The 18,157-nt window shown below is 41.4% G+C and overlaps 1 protein-coding gene and 1 long non-coding RNA gene across 2 annotated transcripts; one reads left to right on the plus strand and one right to left on the minus strand.

Annotated features, from left to right (window-relative positions):
* The first annotated feature begins 1,888 nt into the window (after positions 1-1,888).
* On the plus strand, positions 1,889-3,576 carry LOC146700846 (uncharacterized). Its single transcript, XR_014922684.1, has 2 exons — positions 1,889-2,865; positions 2,933-3,576. It is a non-coding gene; the product is annotated as an uncharacterized LOC146700846 (long non-coding RNA).
* A 9,515-nt stretch (positions 3,577-13,091) lies between these two features.
* LOC146700847 (complement C1q-like protein 4) lies at positions 13,092-17,772 on the minus strand. Its single transcript, XM_085471113.1, has 4 exons — positions 17,714-17,772; positions 15,699-15,773; positions 14,213-14,344; positions 13,092-14,109 (listed from the first exon to the last, which is right to left on the minus strand). Exons 1-4 carry the CDS (start codon positions 17,739-17,741, stop codon positions 13,829-13,831), a joined length of 516 nt encoding a protein of 171 aa, XP_085327239.1. The 5' UTR covers positions 17,742-17,772; the 3' UTR covers positions 13,092-13,828.
* Positions 17,773-18,157: the final 385 nt, after the last annotated feature.

Below are 18,157 nucleotides of genomic sequence, written 5' to 3' on the forward strand. Positions count from 1 at the left end.
TGGGAAACAACCCTAACTTGAAAGTTTGAAATGTGTGAGATCCATGCATTGTTTGAAGAACTAGAAATTATCTAAAACTGCCTTAAGTGAAAATGTAGAGTTGCATCTATTCTCCCAAACAAAAAAACAAAAAACAAAAAAAGGGAGAAGCTTTCTGTAACTTAAAAATAAGGCTGACTGTTGACAACAGACTAAAACACTAATTCGCAGGTGGCTATCAGGAACAGAGAGGCGAGCAAAGTCACAAACACCAAGGCCGCAGACAGCCACGCAGAAACAGCAGATAACATAGAGACAACGCCTGCTAGAACCGTGGAGAGGAAGGTCACTTCACACGAGATTGTTGCGCATGTGAAATACACAAAGATAAACAAATAACCATTTATATAGACAGCCAGTATGTTTTCTCTGCTGTGCATCATTTTGCAAAAAATCTGGAAAACCAGAGGAATGATTACACCAACTGGCAAACCAGCATGCCAACCTCTTACAACGCCTACTGACTCTTTCATTACTACAGGCAACAATTTTGCTGACAGAGCAGCAAAATAGGCGGCACAAAAGACAAACATCACATTGATGGCAGTGAACACACATCAGATTCCACTGGATGTGTTGAAAAATGAACAAAAAGCAGCAAGCACAGCAGAGCAGGCAAAATGGCTAAAACACGGTGCAGTTCTGACAAACGACTTAATGATGTGTTATGGCAAGCCAGTGTTGCCAAAATTCCTCCACAAAATGGCGGCATTAGTGACTCATGGCTGTACGCATTTGTCAACGGGGGGACTGACCAGTATTGTCAACTCTCATTTCTACACTGTAAATTCTACACTGTAAATTCTACACTGTAAATTTTGAAACCTCAGCAAAACAATTTGTCAGAACATGCATGACGTGTCAAAAATGTAATGCTCAGGGAAACCTGAGACCACACAATCCATATGGACTTTATTGAGCTAAATGAATGCCAAGGGTAAAAATACACCCTAGTGGTTATAGATGTATTCTCAAAGTGGCCAGAAATCTACCCAGTGAAAAAGGCAGATACAATTTCAGTAGCAAAATGTATGTCTAAGTTGTAGGAAAATAAAGAGATGATTGTAAATGACGAAGAATGTAATGATGTCTATCAAGTGTCTTGCAGATCACAGCCCGGTGACTGGGTTCTGATCAAAGTGCTCCAAAGGAAAAACTGGAGCTTGCAAAATAGCGGAACGACCATCTTGCATCCATCAGAGCCAGTAAGTGAAGCCATCTAAACACAGCTGACGGCAGGCTTGCCCACTTGTTGTGATCTCGCCCGGTGGAGGGGTCAGCTTTCCTGGCCGGGGGGTCTACTCGCGACAGGAGGGTGTGTCCCGTCGTCATGAGGTGGTGGCTCTTAACAACTGCAGCGGCCCTGACCATGGCCGGGCTCCTCACCTTTGCTTCTGTGAGGGACAACAAGTCACGCAATATGAAGAAAAGGCAGACACTGTATGACAAAGGAAAGTACACCAAGTTTCCCCATGGCTATGCCACTAATTTCTGGTGGCAGTTTATGAACACTACAGCTTACTTGGGGCGATCGTGGCTCAAGAGTTGGGAGTTCGTCTTGTAATCGGAAGGTTGCCGGTTCGAGCCCTGGCTTGGACAGTCTCGGTCGTTGTGTCCTTGGGCAAGACACTTCACCCGTTGCCTACTGGTGGTGGTCAGAGGGCCCGGTGGCGCCAGTGTCCGGCAGCCTCGCCTCTGTCAGTGCGCCCCAGGGTGGCTGTAGCTGCCATCACCAGTGTGTGAATGGGTGGGTGACTGGATATGTAAAGCGCTTTGGGGTCCTTAGGGACTAGTAAGGCGCTATATAAATACAGGCCATTTATTTACCATTTTACTTGAATACTAAAACTGACTGCTATGCAAATACATATACACTTTCTGCCCACCAAGGAACGAGAGGAAGTGTATGGACTGTTCACTCAACGAAACCTGTGCCAGTAACGCGACACTGATGAGCCTCAACTGTCGCTCCAACTACAGCTACCGAATGATACTACAAACAAAGACTCATTACCAGACAGGATGTGCACGGACGGCACCAAGCAGTAAAGGAACCAGAGTTTCGCATCTGAGGAGGAGTGAAATTCTTACAGAGCTTGATCCCCGGCATTGGAGTTGCCGAGGTGCGGGATCACGTGGAAATCAACCGATATGCTCTGCTACGACACATCAACTTGACTAAGACCCTGGGAACGGCCTTAGCAGGAGAACAGCAGGCCATCAGAACGATGGTGCTGCAGAACAGACTGACACTAGACCTGCTAACAGCATCACAAGGAGGAGTTTGCAAGCTGATCGGGGAAACATGTTGCACTTTTATCCCTGATGGATACGAAACTGGAGGAGACATTTATGAAGCTTTGCAGAATTTGACCGCTCTGCAAAAATATGTCACTGAACACACACCTGGAGCAGCTACAGCACAAAGCTGGCTGGACTGGCTGTTCAGCGGTTCATGGCTAGCTGCTGTAGCAAAGCCATTTTTCCTTCTAGGTCTCATCATGATAGCACTGCTCATATTAGTGTTGTGTGTGTTGCCATGCCTAAGAGTAATGATTTCAAAGATGATAACAACTACAATGACTGCTTATGTTGCCGTGCCTCAAGAAGAACAACATCCCGTTGCAATTCTGTTAGAGGAGAACTTGTACTAGCTGCTAATAAATGACGTGGTGATTAAAAATGACTTGTCAAGTGATCATGCACTGATTAACACATTAGTAGTTTATGCAGGTACAATATAAGGTTTTCACCCTTTTATTTTTTGAAGTTTTCATTTTAAATATGAAGTTTTCATTATTTTACATATAAAGTTTTCAATTTAAGGTTTGCATCATTTTAAGTATAAGGTTTTCATCCTTGTATTTTTTGAAGTTTTCATTTTACATATTAGGTTTTCATCATTTTTAAATACAAAGTTTTCATTTTAGTTTTCATCCTTTTATTTTTTGTAGTTTTAGTTTTATTATTTTTTCTTGTTTATTCCACTTGTTATTTCAATTACTATGATTTTCATTTACTATGTTTTTCTTTTTATTATTTTCTTTTGTTTTATTCTTTAGACCAGATGACTTCCATTTCTGCTATGCTGACATTTTGAAAATTAAAAAATTGCTTAAGATACTTAATAAATAACCTTCACAGACAATTGTTGTATACATTTAAAATAAGTTAAAACAGGAGGGAATGTTACAGGAAAAATGATTCTATGTTTCTTTACCTTCTTTTAAATGTACAAAGATGCCTTTTGTCTGCCCTCTCCCTATGGTTAGATTAGTTTAGAATTATCTTTTTAGACTTTCCCAGCAAACACATCTTGTTTCTGGGACATATTGTTTTAGATTGTTTTATCTTCCCTAGCTCTCTGCTGACGAGACTAGCACCATATATGGAGTTGTTTTATTTTATCTGTTTATTATTTGTTATCCTGTTCTCACTGTCTCTGTGCTCTGTGCCTATAAAAATTACCAAGCCACTGTGCATGGTGTGAGTTGTTCTTAGCAGCTCACCCGTGTACACGTTTGATAAAGAAAGTAACTTTGTCTCATTGTGTCTTTATTTCTCCTGGGTCTTTTACAGAGTTTTCCCCCAACACTTATCCTCTGCATTAAGGCTGGTGTATCTTTGCAATAACTGTCATGGTTGTGTTGTATGGCAAGCAGGATGAGGACCCGTATGTAGGCCTGAAGAATAAACTCAAAACGGCAGCTTTATTGCTGGAAAAACTCACGACAAATACAAACCTAAAGGAGAAACTGGAAACAAGAAACTCAAACTAGAAAACAAACCATGAACTGAGAACTAGGAAGTGAGCAGAAACACAGAGGAGAAAAACACAGCATTGTGACGGTATGATGGGGAACAGGTGGAAACACAGCTGGGACTAATCTGACATAATGAGACAGGGGAAAGCAAAGCTCAAAACACTGGACACAGGACACGAGACTCTCAAAGTAAAACAGAAAACACAAGCGACACTCACAAGGGTCGGCTGTCGCAGGGAAATGAACTGGAATACAGGGGGGTCATCAACCCAAGGACAGTCAGGGAAAATAGATGAAGATCTTTTTAGACAGGACAGCTACAGCTGCCCGTAGTGGACCTTATCACAGCCACAGAAACTGCCATAAGAATTAATAAATTAACACAACCTGAAGCAGAGCAAATCAGGATGAAGTTTTCAGCCACTCCCTCCAGCGCAACAACAGGTAACCCGATCAAACAGCTCCTTTCAGCTAAGCCGGTGTTTTCCTGGTTCATCTCTGTTGTTTTTAAAGATATCACCATTATCTAACAATCATGCCAACTGATAAGCTTGACACAATACAAGAAACATGAGGATGTGGAACAGAAGACCAGTAAAAGGGGAAAGTAGAGCTCTCTTTCTTTCCCAGCAGAACTTGGTTAGCTTTGGTCTTTGTAATGTTTTTATACAGAGATATCAGTTGGATATGTACTATACATATGTGCATGAAAACCACATTGTTCTGAGAAAATGGTTGTGAGTCAAGTAATAATTAATCTGTCACTCAGGGGCTATAAATCTACCCTGTGATCTTTTTCAGTTATGATTAGGAATACAACTTCTGCTTATTAAGTGGTAATAAGCATACGGTAGCGTTCATACAACTAATTTCATTTCACCAAAACACAAAAATATGTTTTTTAACTAAACTGATAATAGAGTTTTAAAGAGGGCTAGAAATGACTTGTTTTCTACACTTCTTCTCAGTGTTGCGCTCTACCATTTCCTCCTAACGTTATCCGAACATGGGCATGAGCATGGGTGTCTTGCTTTCTATTAAAGAACACACAAATTATAGAAGAAACACATTTAATAAAGAATGAGTTTTAAGTTTTTGTCATTTTAATATAATTAGTTATACAAATTTGTTAAACTGCAGGAATGTCTTAAAGATATAAAGACTTGGGTGACCTCTAATTTCCTGCTTCTAAATTCAGATAAAAAATTATACAATAACTTGAAGTTATTGTACTCAGCCCCCAAAATCTTGAATATGCTCTCTGCTTGTTCTAAATGGCATTACCTTGGCCTTCTTGGAGTCATTTTTTAACAGTATATGTCTTTCGGTGTGCATATGAAACAACTATGTAGGACTGCTTTCTTCCATTTGAGCTGTGGTAATCAACATGTTGTGCAGCTCTGAAGCTGACACTCAAGAAATACAGCTGTTTGGGTCGAAATGTCACTATTAGCTTTGGGCAGAAATCCTAAATTCAGTTTTGTGACTACAGAAAACAAGTGCAGGATATTTGTTTGTGAAAGGGTGACGGGAACTGATGCCACTGTGGGACACTTCCTCATACTTCTGGAGTTTGACAAACTGATGCCAACCACAAAGTCAGCAGGTACTTTTTAATTTTTTAAGTCCTGAAAAAAGAAATTTAGAAAATTAGATTCTTTTTCTTTCATCAGTTGGCTCACTCATGTTGGCTGATTCTTCACGTTGCAAAATGGAGCAAATACAATTTTGTCAAGCACTGAAAATGTACCCTTCTTTTTCTAATAATATTCACAAAGGGAAGCATGCATAGTACAATGTAAAAATACTGGTCCCAGCACTATTAAATAAGGGTTTAAGATTTGCCACCTTAAAAGCCTATCTACACAGCCTGTTCATACATTAATCACATTAATTTATAGCAACAGCTATAAACTTATGTGCATTACATCAGTTTCATGCTTTGTACTTGGACTATGTTAAACTGCACTTTCCCTTTTAAATAAATAAATTCAAATTCAAAATTGAAGCATTAATTCATGGGATTGGGCTCTAAAAGCACACCGACAGGAACATATTATTGAAGTTAACTTGAAAGAGTCTAAGTAAATAGAAGTAATTATTAGTGTTTCTGCACATAACGGCACATTTGTGGGATGGCTGAGAATATTTTCTTTTCAATCAAACAATCAATCAATCCAAGCTTTATTCGCCACATGCAGGTTGCCCTGCATTGAAATGGGACCCCCCCCCCGACCTTATACACACAACACAGACATCACATGGGGTTACAAGTCGGAGATCGGTAGCGTTACAGAAAAAGCACTGAAATGTACACTACAATGGGAAAGTACAAGAGGAAAAAAAGAGACCTGTTCTCATGCTGGGCTCCCGTGGTAGGACAGCATGAGAACAGGAAGCAAAAAAACTCCTCTGCACAAAAAGCACATAAATGTCCACAGCACAACGTTACGAAAGACATAATAAGCCACAGGGTTGGGTGGGGGGTGAGGAGTAATCCGAAGCGAACACAGCAGCCGCCCTGCCCAGCGCTACCATTCCAGCGTGGGCGCAGACCCGCCGTGTTCCCCCGCAGGAAACAAGCATCGAAGGCGTTTGGAAAGGGAGGGGGATGAGTGTGTGCATATCAGTGTGTATGTGTGTGTGCGTGTCCAGAGTTCAGCTGAGACAGTGTCCTTCACCCTGCCAGGCTAAGTAAACAGTCTTCCAGCCAACCCATTAGATCATTTTCTAATGATCAAAAGAATACTTCAAGCTCAACAAAGTTCTTTTTCCACACACTAAGACTGTAAAATTACAGTCACTAATTTAACACAATTCCATAAATATGCCATGAAAAAATAAACTATACATATCTAAAATTTGATGCATTGAGTGTAAAATAGAAGCATTTACCCACAAATGACAAACCTTTGAACAGTGGTTAAGTGTTGGGAAATTACCCCAAGGATGCAGCGACGACTCATCCAAGAGGTTAAGTTCAGTGTTCGAGTTCAACACAACAAAGAGACTGGGCAAAAATGTCCTGCATGAGTTCAACGACAAAAACCACTGCTGAGTAAAAGGAACATAAAGGTTCGTCTCAGTTTTGCCAGAAAATATGTTGATGATCCCCAAGATTTTGGGAAAATACTTGGAATGGAATACGTGGAATGACCAAAGCTGAACATTTGGAAGCTGTGTATCCTGTTACACCTGGTGTAAAAGTAATCACAGAAGAATACTCCAGTAAAAGTTGAAGTACAGATTTAACTCATTTACTCAAGTAATAGTGAAGGCTCTGAAATGTACTCAAGCTAAGAAAGTAAAATAATCTCTTTGAAGGAAGTTTCTATTTTTGTGCAAAGCTAACTGAACCAACCTGCTTTATTAACATAATAATAAAATAATATCAGTAGATGGGAATACAAACTGTTTAACTGTTTTTTGTTGTTGTTGTTGTTTTTAATTGTACTCAGATTAAAGAAAAAGAAAGAAACTGAGTTTTGATCTCCTCCATACCTGCTTCATGCCCTGGAGGACGGGGCTGTGGCCCCCCCACACCCTCTAGCAGATCATTACTGTTCAGATGCCTGGGTCGTTGACCCAGGGTTTTTGAGTTTATTATATTATTTATAATTTCTAGTCTTTGGGTTTTTGTTAGAGTCATGTCTTATGGTTTGTCTCTGTGTAATCCTTAGTTGCTGTCTCTCCTGTCCGCTATATCCCCGTGTCCAGTCAGTGTCTGTGTCTGCCCTGGTCCCACGTCTCTGTTCCCTCTGTTGTAGTGCCTGCCTGTGAGTCTGTGTCTTTGTTCAGTCTGTGTTATGTTTCCTGTTTTATTTTGAAGGTCTCTGTCTTATCTCAGTGTGTTCAGTTTACGCTTCCTGGTCTCGTCAGTTCTGATTTGCCCCAGCTGTGTTTCCCTCCTGTTGTCCATTCCCTGATTGCTCCCTCTATGTATTTAAGCCCTGTGTTTCAGTTTGCCATTGTTGCGATCTACCTTTATCTTGCTGTGTGTTTTATTCTTAGTTTTTGTTACCCTTTTGAGTTCAGCATTAAAGCTGTTTTGAGTTACTTTCTGTCTCTGGAGTCTGCACTTTGGGTCCTTCTCCTGCCTGCACACAGCCGTCACATAACAATTACATGAAGGAACCTTTTAAAAACAAGCGCGTCCATGCTCACAGGTGTACACACGGGTGATCACACACACAAACCCTTTTTGGCTCCTACCTCAAAGCACACTGTGCGCTGTCGATCATACGTGCTGCACAATAATGTTTAATATTTAGTATTTACTGTTATATTCCCATATATCATTGTGATGTTGTTTATTCTATTACTCTCGTTCTCTTCTGCTTGTTTTCTTTTTTCTTTCTCAACAGGTGATCCAGGTGATTGATATATGCATTTTTTTTTCTCTGCCCGTTCTGTTGGTTTTTGTCTTTTGCCCTTCTCCCCCGTCCCTCTTCTCAGCTGTTTTTCTTTCCCCCAGTCAAGTCTGTCCCGTATTCAGCAAGTGAAAATAAAATAAACAATAAAAGGTGAATCAAATAGACCAATAAGGCAAAGCTGGGATGGTCCATTTGGCAAAGTAAATTTACCAAATGGACCATTTCTTCACCTTTAGACAATAATTCTGATGCAAAAGAGCCAAACAGGACAGGCAAAAAAAACAAAAACAAAGAAAGAAAAAGAAAGAAAAATCCAAAAAATCTCTATTTTCTGTTACCTACGCTGTAGGTAGGTTGACTTTGTCTCTAAACAGTAAAATGTGTCCAGTCAGGGGTTAAAATGGATTCAGCAGTTGGGGGACCCTAGAATTGGTTGTAGTGGCTCAGTGTGTGGAAAAGAGTCATAACTCACAATAATTTCTGTTGAGAGCTCCTGTACATTTTCTTAGTGTACAGGCTGTGATCAGCTGACCTGCTGCTCTTTGTGGATTTACACAGCTGAATTGAACCAGATGTGAGCAGATGTTTTATGAGTCACCTTGGCTGATTTCCATCCTCTACACTGACACTACACTGTTTGTGCTGTCTTTTTTCTAGACGATATAAAGTTAGTCTGAAGGTGGAATGCAGTCAGAATCTCGGCATCATCAGCTAAAATTTATATGAATCTCTGCTGCACTTGATGTAATCTTCCTTTCTTTTCTCTCCATGTGAAATACAGCAGCTGGACCTTTAGCAGCAACACACTGTGAGACAAACTGCACACAAACAGTTTTTGTGATAGAAATACTGCAACTTATGGACACCTGCAGTGTTCTGGTGTTGTGACAAAAACAAAAGCCTTTTCTGTGTTCCTGTTTAGATTCAAATTGGTTTGATGTTTTGAGGTTCATGGTGACAAAATAGTAACTCCCCTGAAATAGGTTAAAGCAAAAGTCACAATTTCATTTTGAATATTTAGGGGGTAGAAAGAACAGAAACGTGTTTCAAAAATCTAGGGAGGAAAAGTACAAAGTAGTCAGAAAAAAACTACTCAGATGAAGTACAGATACCTGAAAATTTAGGTATTTAGGAAGTACAGTAATGAAGTATTTGTACTTTGTTACTTCCCACCTCTGGTTACAGACTTGTTCAAAAATGAATTAAACTCATTTTCAACTCAAAATCCTGCACACAGTACCCCACAATGACATTCTTTTGCTCAGTTATTTGTTGAATCAGTTCAGCCTCGGGTCTTTTTGAGTATGATGCTACATGCATTCTCCTTTGCAGAACCTCTCAAGCTCAATCAACTCAGAGGTGGAGAGTCAGTGGAAGAAGGGAACTGTGTTGTTCACTGACCTCAAGAGAAAGCTTATGAGGAAAGGTGCCAGAAATCAGCCCATAAAACTCTTGTTTTTTTAGGAGATCAAATCGGGTCCACATTCCCCTGGGTTGCTTTGAAACAGCCCTTTCCCACTGCACCTCTTCCTCCTGTAACTCCACTGCTGCCTGTGTCATTTCTGTGCTCTCCTCCCCACTTACCCTGTTCAACTGGTGAAAATGAGCAGTTCCCAGCCCCTGCTGCCCAGTACAGGCTTTCTTCCAGCCTTACTGCAGTGTCTGCTGCCCCTTTGTGGCCTGTTGTGAACCCTTAAAAGCCTGAATTATGAAATAACTGCCAGAAAAAGTAACTTAAAAAAATGAACCTCCTGTTTGTTTATTGAACCTTCTTACAATGAATAAATGAATGAATGACTGAGTTAATATGTACATATGGATTTGAATTTGTATCATATTTGCTCCATCTGGAGTTGTTTTAGCAATTCATTGCTAAAAAATGTATTTTTGTAATTTATTTTATTATTATTTTTTAATTATCATTATTACTATTTTAATTTTTTCACTGAAAATAAATATCCCACTGATGATGTAGAAGTCTGAAAAGGTGTAGGTATTAAATATAATACAATGACAAGAACTGAACGTCACCACTGCTCTAATCTGGCTGTCCAATTAAATCACTGTTCAACTTAAAACCAAGGTCAGTAATAGCAGGTTTAAAATAAACTTCCAGAGGTCCCAAATCAACAGAGGACTCACAGGGACCATTAGGTCCAAACACCAACACCTCTGTTCTTTCCCATTCCCGACTGTGGCAGGAAGATGGCGCCTTTGCTCGGTTTGACTTCAACCTGCCTGCATTGTATTGTATTTTATGCTATTATATCAGCCCTTTAATATATGGCGCTATGCTGCTGTGATTTATGAGCGTTCTTCCTTGCTCCGCATCGGAGAGTCTATGGAACGTCTTTATGATGATTGGGACAGTTATACGGAAACTTTCCCCCAACAATGTTTTTATTTCTTCCATATTTTATTTCTTATTTCTTCCACATGACATCTTATTTCTTCTAATTTATAAAAAATTCAGATACAGATGAAAAATAAGGAAACATTTCAGACACACATTTTTATATCAAACTAAATCAGCTGTTTACATTTTAGTGATATCATGATAGTCAGATTAAGTTTAACATCTGTTAAAAGTTTAAGAAAAACACCTGCATGATTATCAAAGAAGAGAAAAAAGAGGAACCGTTGTGTTTTGCTCAACTTAACAGCAAAGACTCCAGTTAAAAGCAAACATGTGGGCCAGCAGTCACCAAAATAACAGACTGACCAACACAGGACAGTGGAGCCAATAAAAAACGATGCAGTTTACCAACTTATAGAAAATAGTCAGGACCTAATGGAGGAGCAGCACTTTATGAAGAGCCGACTCAAAGAAAGGACAAAGAGAAGAGAATCACTGAGCATTTACAGTTTTTCTCAGTCGCTTTGGTGCTTTTCTCACATCACTATTAACATTTGCACAGCAGTTAGTGTATTTCTCCAACCAATTGGTGCAAACTGCCAAACCTAGTGGATAGGTCACTTGCTCAAAATCGATAATCCATTCCTCAAAAGCAAGTATTCATGTCAATGAAACTGCCAGTGTCATCGAAATGAGAAGTTTTGACACCATCTTGATGAACATGATAGTCAAATGACTTCGTCATGTTTTCAGTGTTTTGCAACGCAAAAAAAGGTCAGAACTCGGCCACACTACCTGAAAATGCTCACGACAGCACTATACACTTTTTGTACAGCCATTTACAGTAAAACCTACAGTAAAGTTAGACATTCCTGTAGTTAGGGAAGTACTTTTACTGTGAAGGCTGTTTGTAATTCTACAATATTGTGCAAAAGAAAAGTTCTCTACAGTCACTTACAGTGGGGCAAAAAAGTATTTAGTCAGCCACCGATTGTGCAAGTTCCCCCACTTAAAATGATGACAGAGGTCAGTAATTTGCACCAGAGGTACACTTCAACTGTGAGAGACAGAATGTGAAAAAAAATCCATGAATCCACATGGTAGGATTTGTAAAGAATTTATTCGTAAATTAGGGTGGAAAATAAGTATTTGGTCACCTCGAACAAGGAAAATCTCTGGCTCTCACAGACCTGTAACGTCTTCTGTAAGAAGCTTTTCTGTCCCCCACTCGTTACCTGTATGAATGGCACCTGTTTGAACTCATCATCTGTATAAAAGACACCTGTCCACAGCCTCAAACAGTCAGACTCCAAACTCCGCCATGGCCAAGACCAAAGAGCTTTCGAAGGACACCAGGAAAAGTATTGTAGACCTGCACCAGACTGGGAAGAGTGAATCTACAATAGGCAAGCAGCTTGGTGTGACAAAATCAACTGTGGGAGCAATCATCAGAAAATGGAAGACATACAAGACCACTGATAATCTCCCTCCATCTGGGGCTCCACGCAAGATCTCATCCCGTGGGGTCAAAATGATCATGAGAACGGTGAGCAAAGATCCCAGAACCACACGGGGGGACCTGGTGAATGACCTGCAGAGAGCTGGGACCAAAGTAACAAAGGTCACCATCAGTAACACACTACAACGGCAGGGAATCAAATCCCGCAGTGCCAGACGTGTTCCGCTGCTGAAGCCAGTGCATGTCCAGGCCCGTCTGAAGTTTGCCAGAGAGCACATGGATGATACAGCAGAGGATTGGGAGAATGTCATGTGGTCAGATGAAACCAAAGTAGAACTTTTTGGTATAAACTCAACTCGTCGTGTTTGGAGGAAGAAGAATACTGAGTTGCATCCCAAGAACACCATACCTACTGTGAAGCATGGGGGTGGAAACATCATGCTATGGGGCTGTTTTTCTGCCAAGGGGACAGGACGACTGATCCGTGTTAAGGACAGAATGAATGGGGCCATGTATCATGAGATTTTGAGCCAAAACCTCCTTCCATCAGTGAGAACTTTGAAGATGAAACGAGGCTGGGTCTTCCAACATGACAATGATCCAAAATACACCACCCGGGCAACAAAGGAGTGGCTCCGTAAGAAGCATTTGAAAGTCCTGGAGTGGCCTAGCCAGTCTCCAGACCTCAACCCCATAGAAAATCTGTGGCGGGAGTTGAAAGTCCGTGTTGCTCGGCGACAGCCCCAAAACATCACTGCTCTCGAGAAGATCTGCATGGAGGAATGGGCCAAAATACCAGCTACTGTGTGTGCAAACCTGGTAAAGACCTATAGTAAACGTTTGACCTCTGTTATTGCCAACAAAGGTTATGTTACAAAGTATTGAGTTGTATTTTTGTTATTGACCAAATACTTATTTTCCACCCTGATTTACGAATAAATTCTTTACAAATCCTACCATGTGGATTCATGGATTTTTTTTTTCACATTCTGTCTCTCACAGTTGAAGTGTACCTCTGGTGCAAATTACTGACCTCTGTCATCATTTTAGGTGGGGGAACTTGCACAATCGGTGGCTGACTAAATACTTTTTTGCCCCACTGTATTTAAAATAAACATAAGAAACACCCTTTTGGTCGGGCTGTGCACAAATGTGAACAGTACAACAGTACATATTTTAACTGAACATATGTAAATCATTCTGGCACATCCAGACGTTCCTGTCTGTCTGGCCACATATTTTCATCTACATCACAAGAGATATTTTCCCTTGCAATGCAGCAAGAAAAGTATATCCTGCAGTGGCGAATTCAACCTCTGCATGACTCTGCTGTGATGTCATCACATGCTACATCCATGGCTGCTAGCAGGGCCATTTGCGCATGTGAATGCCAGTCATAAACCTTCCACCAAACCACTGTCTGACCAGATGTGAGTGGTGACAATGGACATTATCCCACACAACAACATACTTGTTGAGTTGGCCTCCACCCCTCTCATTCTCAGGGACAAATGACTAGATGTTGTGGAGGTTGCACTAATGGTTTTGAGAATTTTCATTCTGATCCGAGAAAAGCACCAAAGCGACTGAGAATCATTGAGCATTTAACTGGATTTATTTGAATCAAAGATAACAAGAAGAAGTAAATTATCTGAGTCAGTAGAATCAGAGGAGAAGTTGAAACAAATAAACACAAAACTAGAACCCAACCAGAAAGCGAGAGAGAGCAAGAAACTGATTTCAGCAGGTGATTTACTTCCTGTTTTACTTCTAAAAATGGCTACGCTCCGCTCACACAGGACAGGCCAAACAGGAAGTGTTGGAGCTGTCACACCTCTCACATGGTGAAAATCAGATGACCACTGAAGGTGGTTAGATGGTTATCACTGTCATATACCGTTGAACCAGCCCAGAGACGTACAGTCACCTGATCTCCAACCTCTAGAAGCACTGAGGCTCCATTAGAGGCGCTTGGCCACCCCCCAGTTGATTGAGTTTCATATGCAAAAAAAATGATCTCTTCATTCCTGAATAGATAAGCACCTGTGTGTGTGCTGTCACGTCCTAGTACTTTCCAGTCAAAGTGGTAGACTCCTCTCACTGGTGCAGTGAAAATACCTGTGGGACATTTGTTTTTGTTAAATGGAAAATCAGCTGTTAGAACATCTGGAACATCAGCCTGACATCAACATAGCTGAGAAGTGACATTTAGTGTTATTACCTGTGTTTTTGTTGTAGGCATTTCCAATGTTTGTGACAACATGTTTGAAGATCAGAGTAGTGCGGCCATTGAAGGGTCCAGTATCTCCATAACCTTGTTCCAGCAGAGAGGCTGAGAAAGCCACCTGTGTGACTGAGAGAGAGAGAAAATTCATTTTAAACTTCCTGTTTTAGAGTTAGACTCTTCGCACAAAAGTGACCATGACAAAAACTTTACAGCTTAAAGAATTTCACTGTCACAGAAGAAATCAAACTCTGTCAAACTGAAATTTGATTGAATCTATTTCAATCAAACTCGTCCTTTAGATCAGACAGGAAGGTATTTTGTAGCTTCTGCCAAGACAACAAACTGTGTTATTCAGTGTTTTAGTTGCATCTTGGTTTGTGCTTCAGACAAACATGAACTCAGTTTAATGTCATTCAGTAAATTAGATGCAGTAATGAACTTAATGTGTGTTCTGAAGCTTAAAGAGTGCTTTCACTTTGATGACCTGCACAGAGTGGGGATACACCTGTAAACAACACCTCTGTTAATCACAGATAACAATCACAAAAATCCTCTACTCGCTCTCCTGCTCCCACATTATTAGAACTACAAACATGGCTGCAGTTTTTATTTATTGCAATATCTGAGAGTCAATATTTTACGGTTTGGACTGGCTGTAGTTTCAAATACTAATTTGTGGTGGTGCTTGGACTGTGGTGCCGTGCGAACGTGGAGTTTTAGGCTTAAAATTAGAAACTGGTTGAAGGACGTACAGGCAGACAAACAAAAATCATCCATTCAAAACATTCTGACATCCTGTTGCTGGTTTCACGCTCATCAGTATTTGACTACTCAATCACTTGGAGTAAATCAGCAGTACTGACTCTAAATTGTAATTCATATATTGTAATTTTAAATTGCTATTGGGAAGAGTTGTCACCATTAAAATTATGATTCTGCTTAAAAAAAACTACACCGATACCTAATAAACCCTCTCTTAAAATCATCACTGGTAGGTCTAAAAACATGACGGTGGTCTACAACTACCAAATTTGTATCACTACTTCTGATCCAATACATTAAAAATTGATTAAACCAAGCTTATTAGACAGCTCTTGGCTGGACCTGGAACAAATTTCTAATCTGCCTTTCATATACTCCAGTATCATGACTTAGTTATCTTAATTAATTCCCATCAGGCTGGGAATTCTTAAAAATAAGAATTCTAAGTCTTCACTTATCCCATGTAAATGAACACCCATTAGGAACAATCCAGGTCATAAAAGGAAGATATGAAAATGTCGAGTCATGAGTAACATGTCATAGTCTAGAACATCTTATGTGAAACTGAAACTTGAATTAAAATATGGAATCAGCAAAAGTAATTTTCTTGAATATCAGCAACTGAAAGCCTTCATGTGAAAAATGTGAAATGTGTCTGAAAATGTGTCAAATATAGAGATATTTCAGCATTTCTAGATTTCAGATTTCGACACAGTACCATGTTGCTGCTGCTTCATCTGGTTGGCCTCAGTCCTCTGGTTCTGCAGTTCAGTCTTCAACTTTCCTGCTTGTTCTGAGAAAAATGTAAAATTGTCCTTGAGCACAAACTAAAGACATTTAAACACAGTGACACCACTTTATGGACAGATTATAAAGTGATGAGCCAAATGTGAGTCAATTATCTGCACCTAACATTTCTACAGAGCAGAGCCCACACCTCCAGCAGAGCTTCAACAGCATCCCGAGGGAGAATGGCAACATTGAGTCAGAATGGACCATGTTCTGCGCCATCATTGCTGAAGCCATGGCCCTGAGCTGTGGTCGCAAGGTGGTTGGTGCCTGTCGTGGTGGCAACCCCCGAACCAAATGGTGGACACCGAGGGTGAGGGGATAGCCACCAGGCAGAAGGAAGAGTCCTATCGGGCTTGGTGAGCCTGTAGGACTTTGGAGGCAGCCGATAGATACCCACAGGCCAAGCGGAACATGGCTTGGGCAGTGGCTGACGCAAAAACTCGAGTGCTGGAGGAGTTCGGAGAGGCCATGGAAAAAGACCTTTTGATTGCCCCGAAGAGATTCTGGCAAACCATTAGGCGAATCATGAGGGGAAAGCCGTGCTCTACCTGCACTGTGTATAAGGCAGGTGGAGCACTGCTCACTTCGATTGAAAATATTGTTGGGCAGTGGAAGAAACACTTAAAGGACCTCCTTAATCACACTGGCATGTCTTTTGAGGAGGAAATATAGTCTGGGGATGAGAGGAACTATTCGTCTATCTCTGGAAGTGAGGTCACTGAGGCAGTTAAACAACTCCTTGGTGGCAGAGCCCCTGCGGTGGATGAGGTCTGCCCTAAGTTCCTGAAGGCTCTGGATGTTGTAGGGCTGTCTTGGTTGACACGCCTCTACAATGTTGTGTGGAGATCAGGGGCAGTACTTCTGGATTGGCAGATTGGGCTTGTGGTTCCCATCTTTAAGAAGGGGACTGGAGGGTGGGATTCAACTATAGGGGGATCACTAAGTCCATGCCAGGGTGCTGGAAAGAAGAGACTGTCTGTTAGCTGAATCTCAGATACAGGAGGAGCAATGCAGTTTTTGACCTGGTCATGGAACACTGGACCAGCTCTTTATCCTTTCAAGGATACCTGAGGGTGCATGGGAGTTTGCCCAACCAGTCTACATGTATTTTGTGGACTTGGAGAAGGCGTTTGACCTTGTCCCTCGGGGTGTCCTTTGGGAGGTGCTTCAGGAATATGGGGTTATCTGGCTATTGCTACAGGCCATTTGATCCTTGTAAGACCATTGCTTGGTCCACTTAGCTGGCAATAAGTCGGACTTGTTCCCAGTGGGTGATGGATGCCGTCAGGGCTGTCCTTTGTCACCGATTCTGTTTATAACCTTTTTGTAAAGAATTTCTAGGCATAGCCAAGTGGCAGAAGGCTTTCATTCGGGTGGTCTCAGAATCTCATCTCTGCTTTTCACAGTTAATGTGGTTCTGTTGGCTTCATCAGGTGATTGCCTGCAGCTCTTACTGGAAGGGTTTGCAGCCGAGTGTGAAGCGGTGGGAATGAAAATCAGCACCTCCAAATCTGACGTCATGGTCCTCAGCCTGAAAATGGTGGAGTGCCCATTCCGGGTGTGGCGCAAGTCCTTCCCCAAGTGGAGGAGGATCTCGCCCCTTTAAGTATCTTGGGGTCTTGTTCACGAGTGACGGGAGAAAGGATGGGAGATCGACAGACAGATTGTTGCTGCACCTGCAGTGATGCATGCACTGTACCGGTCCGCCGTGGTGAACACAGAGCTTAGCTCTGGCTTGGCTTAAAAGATAGGGTGAGGAGTTCGGGCCAGCTGAGAGATATTAACTCTCAGCTGGCCTTTAAACGCCTTGGTGTACGGATAAGCTGGAGGAGGTGGGTAGAGATATGGTGGGCTGAGCTTCTGTGCTTAGGCTGCTACCCCTGCAACCCGGCCCCGAATAAACGGAAGAAGATGGATGGATGGATGGCTTTCATACAGTACCTTCTGACAGCTGCTTCAGCTGGTTCATCTCAGTTTTCTGACTCTCCAGCTTTGCTTCTAGTTCTGAGAAATTTGTTCCAGGTCCAGCCAAGAGCTGTCTAATAAGCTTGGTTTAATCAATTTTTAATCTATTGGATCAGAATAGATTAAAAATCTATTAGCTCTCCCAGCTAAGCAGGACTCTTATCTACTTTTACCTCAAAGCCCTTTTGGGCAAAATCTGTCACAAGGTCTTGGGTTTATCGGGTGGTGGGGAGGGAACTCTACATGAACAGAGATGGAGGGGGGTTGACGTTTTGAGAATGATATCTATATCTATATATATTTTCCTTTTTATGAGCATGTGTTTTAAGAGAGGGCAGCACGGTGGCACGGTGGTTAGCACTGTTGCCTCACAGCAAGAAGGTCCTGAGTTCAATTCCACCATCTGGCCGGGGTCTTTCT

Source organism: Copadichromis virginalis, linkage group LG10 (assembly GCF_057382275.1).
Source record: "Copadichromis virginalis isolate Kocher_CV1m ecotype Utaka linkage group LG10, C_Virginalis_male_GT1.1, whole genome shotgun sequence".
NCBI lineage: Eukaryota > Metazoa > Chordata > Actinopteri > Cichliformes > Cichlidae > Copadichromis > Copadichromis virginalis.

Coding starts and splice junctions, on each gene's coding strand:
- LOC146700847 (XM_085471113.1), bottom strand. CDS start 17,741: ATGAACCAGCTGAAGCAGCTGTCAGAAG. Junction 15,774..17,713: donor GCTGAAGCAGCTGTCAGAAG/GTACTGTATGAA, acceptor CATTTTTCTCAG/AACAAGCAGGAAAGTTGAAG. Junction 14,345..15,698: donor GATGAAGCAGCAGCAACATG/GTACTGTGTCGA, acceptor TCTCTCTCTCAG/TCACACAGGTGGCTTTCTCA.